Source organism: Amaranthus tricolor, chromosome 2, assembly GCF_026212465.1.
Source record: "Amaranthus tricolor cultivar Red isolate AtriRed21 chromosome 2, ASM2621246v1, whole genome shotgun sequence".
NCBI lineage: Eukaryota > Viridiplantae > Streptophyta > Magnoliopsida > Caryophyllales > Amaranthaceae > Amaranthus > Amaranthus tricolor.
The window spans coordinates 40,564,368-40,573,874 of NC_080048.1; the positions used below are offsets into that span (position 1 = coordinate 40,564,368).

Consider the following 9,507-nt stretch of genomic DNA (forward strand, 5'->3'; position numbering starts at 1 on the left):
TATATATTTATTGTCTAAATTTTTTCCTTAATTCTCATATATATTTCTTATGGGAAAAATCTTAAGAGCGATGAGACTAAATTGACCAAAAATTGATACTTCTTATTTAAGTTCTTCTTTAATCTATTAGAATTAAAAAAAATAATTTAGAAAACTTTGAGTTCTTCAATAAAAGTGGTTTTAAAATGCAAAATTCATTAAAATTCCTAATCAATGAAAAATAAAAACAACCAAATAATCTTAGTATCAACGTGCAAGACTTCTAATAGGTCGTGCCTTCTAAGCCCGTGTTGTAACAGTTTGCTTTTTATGAAACAATAACTTATAATTTGTAAAACTACACCAACACAATAGACATATTGCAAGAAGCAAATCAAAAACCCATTTTTATTCTTAATTTTTTTTATCATAATTATTTTAAAAATAATATAATAGCACGTGTTGTTATATCGTATCATATTATGGACAAAATCTTTTTAACATGACATTTATATTCGTTTCAGTGCACCTATTGATATGTCGTCCCATATCAAACCACAAAGAATCATGACGAGCATAAGTTTCTTTAGCGAGTGTCGGTTCGACCTGTGGCCATCCCTATTTGCATTGTGAAATTGTGATGATGAAGAAGGGCAAATAGTTTCCCTCCATGAGTTTAAATTTCAAAATCAGATAGCAGAAACGTCTCACTCTCACTATAGACTCTCGACTTCCTGTCTGGACGCCATTACCATACCATTTTCTCATAAAATCCTCAAATTTTGTTTGCTCCCACCATAATCATAATCTCATTTCTTTGATACACTTTCTCTTCATTTCTCACCTTTCAATTTGTCTCTTTTTGATTTGAAATTTCACCTAAGATTCATCATCACCATCATCATCATTCTCATCATTGTTTTCTTTTTAATCATCTATATAAAACCCTAATTTTCACCATTTTTATGATATGCCAGTGACTTACTGTGACGTTTTTACCATTCTTTGGCGATCCATGGCTTGTTTTTTTGGTTGCTTTGGAGTTCGCAATCAATGTCGTCGTCGTCATTCTCTACCTTCTACTGATGATGCTACTAAAGTGAGTTTCTTGAATTTTGTTTTATTTCCACTAATCTCGTCAGCTTTTTCAATTTTTGTTTAAGTTGATGATTAGGGGTATGATTGTTAGGTGATTTGATGGGTTGAATTGTCAAATTTTCCCAATTTTCGTTTCAGTTTATGATTTATGAGTAGGGTTTTTGATTGCTGGTGCTTTGATGGATTGAATTTTGATTAGGTTGTTGTTGTTGAGGGAGAACAGCGTCAAAAGATCCGTCTGTCGTCTCTTTTCACTGCAGAAGGTTTGTATAATTCTTAGCTTTAACTTTCATGTTTGCTAACAATGGTTATCTGAAACAATCTTTCTATCACAAACAAACAAGGGTAAAGTTGTGTACAACTAATCTTTCATCGGAGTATCGTAGTGTTGTACTTAGCTTATTGATTATGATTTTTTTTTCTTTAATTGTGAAGTATGGTTTTTGGTGTAGAGGAAGCAGATAGTGCTGTGAAACAACGGGATAATGAAAACCTTCTGCATCGTGCAGGACAGTTTGACGTCAATGAAGAGCTTGTGGAAGAAGTATGTAATTCTTGCTCTGATTGTATTTTTTGGGGACTTTTTTTTTTGGTTCATGATTGTGGTTTTGGTTATGCTTGAAGTAAAAGTTGTATTGGTAAGACAATATAATTGAATTAATGAGTGTGAGTGATGAAGTTTGTGTTTGGTAAAAAGGATGAAAAATGAAACAATCACACTTCAGTAACATGGAATCGACAATCTAGGATTACTGTGGCAAAAGCAATAGAAAAGAGATAACAGTTTTAAAGTTCAAGGCATTTGGAGCTGTGAAAAACTTCATTTATGATGTCATTCTGAAATTTTATCCTTGCCTGATCAAAAATAGGTTTAATTTTATTAGATTTTGTGTAGTAGAGTAAGGTAACCGTGTGATCTGTCATTGTTCACGGCTTAATACTCATTATGATGCGAAGAACTTCTTGTTGGAAAATTATTTTGTTCATCACCATCTTGACAAATGTAAGCTATGACAACTTGTACTTTGACTCATCTCAATTCTACAAAATGGTTATTACCCATTCAGGTTGGGTAAATGAAGCAACCACGGTAGAGACTAGAGAGAGTTCAAGATGTTAAATATGGTGTCCTCGTGGTTGTTCTTTTAGGGTTAAAATAAAGCTGAAAATGGTGTTTCACAATGTGTGTAATTTGTAAATAAGGTTTAGCATGAGGGAAAATCGCTTCTGCTTCTTATTTTTATGCTTCAAGTTAACAATTTCAAAATTAAAAGTGCACTTTCAAACTGGATACAAATATCTTTTTCCATTACTTTTACGGTATTATAAATTTTTCTCCAGATTGAACTAATTGTACGTCCCATTGACATGTTTTTTGGGTAATCATTCGATCAAATTTCAGTTGGCTTTGAGACCGTGAGCGCAGTAGGGCTAATATTTGCTAGTAGGAAGAATATAGGACAGTGAGCCACTGTCGTTCTTCTGTTCTTTTTGTTGGGTGGAGGGTGTTTTCTTCTCTCTGAAAGATCAATGATATTCACCGTTATCTGCTTGTTACACCAGGCTAAGTTTCTTAAAGCAATAGGCACACTGCCAGAAACCCCAGCTGAAATTCGGAGAAGAGTTATTATTGTAGAAAACACGGGCAATTTAGGTGAACAAAGACCACCCAATGTGCTTGAACGTACACCACGGAATCCAGCTGAATTCCCACAAGGAGAAATTGCGGCTGAGAGTTTGGAGAGGTCTGAAGTACAAAGTTTTCATAGTTCTCTGGATTCTTCGCCAGAAACACCTGAAGAAGTCCTAAAGTTGGATGATGCTTTTGCTGAACATTCTGTGAAATTTGACACTCCAAAACCACCTCATAGAAAGTCTTCTCCTTATCCGACACCAAAATTGGTTACTGCTGACATGCAAACACCAGGAACTGCATTTGCTACAAATATGAAAAGCTTGACAAAAGGGAACGTTCGAATACGGTCTCAGTATGTGTATACAGTCTTAAATCCAATTGAGAATCTTTGTCAGCTGGATGAATTGAAGGAAGAAAATGCTGTTCTAGAAGCATCAGATAATGAATGGGAACAACTCTCTAAGCAAGGAAATACTACTCCAGCGGTGGGTTCAAGAGAAAATTTTCCTGACAAGAAACTGGGAGACATCAGTTTATCTGCTTGGCTGAAGCCTCCACTTCCCAAGGTTGACGGTGATTTCCCTGGTCGCAAGAAGCCTTCTATTGTAAGAACTTCTGAAGACAGGCCTATAATTGGTTTGGTTGCTACACATTGGAACAATCAAGAAGAAGATACTTATATCTCACCGAAGCCCTGGGATGGTAATGGGATTCCAAACTCAACAACTAAATACAAAGAGGTTATTTTCTTCATTCTGAAATTACTTATCTGCTCCATTCTGATCTTCTGGATGTTAAACTTTGCTAATAACCTAATACATGTGTATTTCTCAGGATCAGAAAGTCTGTTGGCATGCTACTCCATTTGAAGAGAGGCTGGAAAAAGCCCTGTCTGAAGAGACGGCTGTTCCTCAAAGGTATGCTTGGTGTCTCTCCTCTCTTCTTCCTTTACTTTGTGTATGTGAATATTTGTAAGATAGACATGCATTTTTGGGACCTCTAATGTGATATTTTTGATTATTCTGGAAATGGAATACATCATTTAATTGATAAACACTAAATATTTTGCATAGTTGGGCTTCATTATAGTAGTCTTTTTTAAGAAATCAAAATTCAGCTCTCTTTTTCTCACCAGCAGCTGACTTATGGTACAACCACTACCTATCACTCTCATCCCCTTGACCCTTGTGTACCTACGAAGGCTTCTACTTTCTTGTGCAAATAAATTTCAATCTTATTTGAATTTTCATCAAGTAGTGAACCATGGATGAATAGAGTTAAGTATGTAGTGAAACATGGATGAAGGTGAGAGTTAATTGTTTGGACTAAATTTCATCAAAGTAGACTTTGAAGGAAACCCAATGTTTTATAATGGTTTCAGCCACACTTTGAATTGGGTTTTAGTTTATAATACACCCACCAAAGATGGTGAAGGTGGAGACTGTCTCTATGTCAGGTTGGTGGCTGAGGGTAGGAGTGATTATGGTGGATGACCTAGCTACCTAGCTGGTGATTGAGGACGCTTTTATATCAGCCATTCTAACATATTTTGCCAGCCAGTTCACTCTTTGAATCAACACCAAATTGTGAGGAGATTAGCAAATCATGTGACACTGATATCAGCGTAATTGGGCATTTTATGTATACAGTGAAATAAATAACCTTGATGGAAACATGTTTGATTGCTCATTTTACGATTGTAGGAACCCAGTCATGGGGGCACCAATTTCATTTGAAGAAACGGAAGCCCAGGATACAGCTACATCTCAGCTCCTGTCAATTCCAAAATCCGTGGTGTCATTTTAATTCTCGACATGGAGTTTTTGAGAGTATGAAGAGGATTGATTTTGCTTAAGCGATTATTGCAAATATCGCCGAATATAGCTTAAGTTCTTACAGTGAATATGAGCATCGCTTGTATGTCTTGGTGCATGAACATTGTGGAATGAATCCATAATTTGCACGTAAGGATCCAGCAGAATGGAAATTTGGTGTATAGATATATTTGAAGAAATGGATTGCTGGTTATGTTCTATGTTCTATGTTCTATGTTCTGTTGAATAATAGAAGTTTTCATGCACATTATCATGCTTGGTTTTGGTATTTTTTGCTACAATTACTTGCTTCTTTGACAGATGACAGGTAATTTCATATTTAAACTGATCAACAGTGTTAAAAGTACATTGTTGCATTTACTTAAGACTCCATGAAGTATTTCATAATCTTTTTATGTTGATATTGTTAGCTTCCTTTGTCATTTAATATTAGATACTTGAAAGTGCTACTCTTGTGTGACAGACTGTCTCTCGGTGAGATGACTTTAAAATAAAAAGCTTATATGTTAATAATTGTAGTAGTTGGGCTACTCAACCTAGGTATGAAAAGTATCTCATACAAAAATTTGTGAAATAGGTTCCTTACTAGCTCTCGTCCCATTGATCAATGTACAACACTAATAGCTCTCAACATGATATCTTTGATTAAATAAATGACCGTAGCATTGTATGAATTAAATAACGGAATATATGTTTTGGGCGGAGCATTTAGTTAGGAACAATTGTAGTTTTCATTGCGTCCAAATTGTTTAACAATGTCTCAAGATTAGACCAAGATGATCCACCCTCTTCTATTGCCTTCTTGGCTGCCTCACTAACTTCCTTCACACTTTCCCTCACAATCTTCCCGTTCTCCCCTTTCATTAATTCCTTCACCACTTTGCTCAAGATTTCCCACTTAACAAACCCCTTAACCAATCCATTACAAGTCTGGACTCTTAGTCCTACTTTGATTTCCTCCGCCGCCATTCGTGCATTCAGTGGTTGCTCCGTGATCGTTGGCCATGCCAAGATAGGCACACCGGTGCATATACTCTCTATTGTCCACAATGACTTAAAAATCTTTGTACACTTTTATGCTCAAGTATTAGTCTTTTGTCAACCCACTTTGTCACAAGCAACCCTTTTTCCTTCACCCTCTCCTTAATTTCATCACAAACAACATTTTGATTTGGCTTTATCGTTAACAGTTAACACCCACAAAAAGTCTACACCCGAATTCTCTAAACCAATCCCAATCTCTTTTAATTGTTCACTTGAAATCTCAACTTGTGATCCAAACGCTACGTACAAGACACGTTTTCCTTCGTCCCACTTTTTATCCAACCATTCAACCCAATCAGACTTATTCGCGATTTTTAACTTAGGCTTCTCACCCAAACAAAAAGGCCCAACACACCAATACATGTATTGCGATCTAGTGTTGGAGTAATCCACAAATGGTTGCTCAAGCTCATAAAAACTATTAACCAACATACCATAGCCCATGGAAGTGGATCTAACACACTTCATAATAAAATCATTGTGTTCATCAAGGATCTCATTCCCATTAAAAGGACTATCAAACTCATCCTTTCTTACCTTAATCCAAGGAAATTTAGGCACTTGAACCAACTCATCTTCACATTTAACCATACTAAAAATCTTATTTTCATACACAACCCTTGTAGGTGTAGAAGTATACATGTTCATACCATAAAAGGCTAATCTAATGATATTAAACTTAGAAGTTGATTCCTTAGTCTAATAAAGAAAACCATCATGTATAAGAAATGAGATGGGTTTTTTAGGATTCTCAAGGGCCATCTCAAAGTGAGGTTGGAGGTTTATAGTGGATAATGCAAAAGAAGGGAATAGGGACATAGATGGAAGTTAATCAGTGCTTTCGACTCCATCCAAGATGTCGTTCGAAGCCTGAAAACGAAGGGAGATGATCGAAAATCGATCTAACGGAAGGTGTAAGAGATAGGATGAGATGAAGGACTGATTAGATGGAGTGGTAAAAATGGTGAAAGTTGCATTAGGCCTATGCTTATGTATGAGTTTTATCAAGTCTAGAAGAGGAATAGTATGGCCTTTGGACATAAAAGGGAATACTCCTATGTGTAAATGTTGTGTTTGACTTGATGAGGCCATTTTTTGCTGGCTATTTGCTTTGTAGATCTATGATCTCTTTACTTAGTTCTATTTATAAGATGTTTAATTAGCCCCGAATTCAGGATACTAGTTTAAGGTGAATTGAACGTTCATTTCTACATGTATGTTGAATAACTCGACGACAGGTGTCTATTTGAGTTCAGGCAGGTTCCAAGTATAATATCTAGAGTCATATTAATTTCAGTTCTTGATTTTATGTAAGTATCTTGACAATTAGATTTTGAAGTTTATCTACGAGTTATTTTATATTAACTCGGGTAAAATTTTATGTACTATGTATTATATATATATATATATTAATGGGCATTCAATCAAATGACTCAGATCATGATCTGGGTAGCCGTGAGCCTAGATTCTGATGAATGATATTTGAACAAAACTAAGAAATATTTGTTATGTGAAGCCAAATTAAGAATTAAGGATGATTTTTTAATTCATTGTTTATTAAAACAAGCTGTTGATTTGTCTATAGTGTAGAATGATTAAGCAAATGTATGGCTTTTCTTTACTTTCAGCCACCTTTTACTTTTTTATCTTCTAACTCCTACAGTAGTATAAAGATGAGTAGGTTTTATAAGCAATAACTGACAAGAATAATCTAAATTATGGGTTGTTTGCTATAAATAATCTCAAATATGGTTTATTCATAATAATTCCAATTAATTTTGGGTCTTTCCCAAATGCAATACCGACCGGTTTAAATCAGTTTAATGGATTATAATATCGATAAACTCATAAAATCAAATGCAGTTCTAGTTATATAAATTGTAAGTGACTTGGGTCTAATTAAAACATTGACTCGAAGCATCACAACACGGATTTAATGTGGGTTGGTCTCTAATCCAATTCAAAACTAACTTGACCCAGTCTAGCTCATGAATATAACCAATTCCAAATCGATGCATGAGCTACTTCATCTCCAAAACCCCGAACCCAAAATCTAGAAATTATAAGTTGCATTGCCTACGAAAGCAAGCTTTGATTCATTTTGGATAAATAATATTAGATTGAGATCAGCTATATGAATCAATAAATCATTTCTAGTGATCGTCTACATCATTCATTTTGAGTTTCTACCAACTCAACTTATAAATATTAATCCTTTATTTTGTTTTACTCCGATCTTTCATGTCATTTTCAGTCTTTCTAATTCTTTCCTTCTTTTTAATTTTCTCAAATTTTAAATTCTTTTTCATTCTTATCGTTCACTAATACCCTACTATTGCAGCAGCTCAAACCATCTAAAAGAATTCTCTCCATTTAGGATTTATAGGATTTGAAATTTACAATACAAAATTTAGAAATGTCAATGGAATAATACTTTCTCCGTTCCAAAATATTTGCAACGTTTGTTTTTTCACGTAGTCTAATGCACTAATTCAATTCTTAAGATCTTTAATTATATACAATAAGAAATTATAAAAATTTAATATTAATAATTTTTATATTAAAACAAATTAAATAAGATCCTACTTAAACTATGAACAACCAAAGATCATTTTAAACAAGTTACATGTCAACATGTCATTGGATAAGATCATCCCATGTTAACTAGCACGCGAAAATGGTGCTTTTTGGCGATACACAAGCCCGCGTTATATTATATCGGTCAAAATCGTAAAAGTTTTTAAATTTGTCAAATTGATATTAATTGCATAATAAAAGTTTGAAAAATCGCATTTTGAGCCTTTTTATGAATATTTTAATATTTAAACTGATATTTTATGATATGATAACTGCATCATCATGACAATTACTTTATCAATGTTGAGGTTCTAAAAATTTGGATATTCAATTAGAACAAGTTAAGAAATCTAGTTGAAAATCGTACTTTAAAACCAAAAAACCCTTATATGGTTTTTATTTAAAATAAAATTACTGACAATGTCAACAATTTTAATTGTTTTATTGGATAAAAACTAAATTTATCTAGTAGGTTTTCAGGAAAAGGCATTATTATTTATCGCCATTCTTTTTTATTTTATCGCCATCCTACCTTAATAAAATGACGAAAATGCCCATGGACTTTAAATTTGTTTAACACACTTAAATCTCACTTAATAACACTATTATCACTTTAAAAACATTAAATCAAAAGTCGTCCCTATATATATTGAATTTCCAGTAGCTCCTCTGCATAATATACAAACTCAAATACGGTAATATCTCTTTAAAATCTCTCTAAAAACGTTCTTTGGGTTTAAACAAGCTAAAAGTTTGAATCAATTTACAATGGCTAACGAAAGCCACAGCGAATCCGATTGGGTACGTACTTTAATCGATTCGAATGAGTGTTTTTTTTAAAAAAAAAATTAAAGTCGCAAAAAATGTGCGAATGAACCACAGTTAAGTCGCACGCGACCCAATTTTATTTTTTTTATTATTTTACATTATTATTATCTAAATTATATATGTAATTTTTTATTTATTATTATTATTATTATTATTATTATTATTATTATTATTATTAACATTATTATTATTATTATTATTATTATTACTATTACTATTATTATTATAATTATTATTATATTTTTTATTTTCTTATTATCATCATCATCACCATTATTATTATTATTATTATTATTATTATTATTATTATTATTATTATTATTATTATTATTATTATTATTAATTTAAATAATTTATAATTTATATTATTCATGTTTTTATTTTCTTCTTCTTCTCCTTCTTCTTCTTCTTATTATTATTATTATTATTATTATTATTATTATTATTATTATTATTATTATTATTATTATTATTATTATTATTATTATTAATTTAAATAATTTATAATTT

At 32.6% G+C, this 9,507-nt stretch overlaps 1 protein-coding gene and 1 pseudogene across 2 annotated transcripts; one reads left to right on the top strand and one right to left on the bottom strand.

Moving 5' to 3' along the window:
- Positions 1-534: 534 nt before the first annotated feature.
- Positions 535-4,816, top strand: LOC130806107 (protein JASON-like). 2 transcript variants are annotated; one of them, XM_057671035.1, is made up of 6 exons: positions 535-1,078; positions 1,277-1,340; positions 1,530-1,621; positions 2,641-3,453; positions 3,548-3,630; positions 4,417-4,816. In XM_057671035.1, exons 1-6 carry the CDS (start codon positions 950-952, stop codon positions 4,517-4,519), a joined length of 1,284 nt encoding a protein of 427 aa, XP_057527018.1. In that variant the 5' UTR covers positions 535-949; the 3' UTR covers positions 4,520-4,816. The 2 variants fall into 2 exon arrangements, with proteins under 2 accessions (XP_057527018.1, XP_057527019.1); XM_057671036.1 differs by having other exon boundaries at positions 541-1,078; positions 1,539-1,621.
- A 440-nt stretch (positions 4,817-5,256) lies between these two features.
- LOC130805818 (UDP-glycosyltransferase 90A1-like) lies at positions 5,257-6,684 on the bottom strand (annotated as a pseudogene).
- Positions 6,685-9,507: the final 2,823 nt, after the last annotated feature.

What these genes read in the sequence shown, in the direction of transcription:
- LOC130806107 (XM_057671035.1), top strand. Translation starts at nt 950, where the DNA reads ATGCCAGTGACTTACTGTGACGTTTTTACCATTCTTTGGCGATCCATG. An exon ending in GTCTCTTTTCACTGCAGAAG is followed by an intron (nt 1,341 to 1,529) that starts GTTTGTATAATT and finishes TTTTTGGTGTAG; the next exon opens with AGGAAGCAGATAGTGCTGTG. An exon ending in ATGAAGAGCTTGTGGAAGAA is followed by an intron (nt 1,622 to 2,640) that starts GTATGTAATTCT and finishes TTGTTACACCAG; the next exon opens with GCTAAGTTTCTTAAAGCAAT.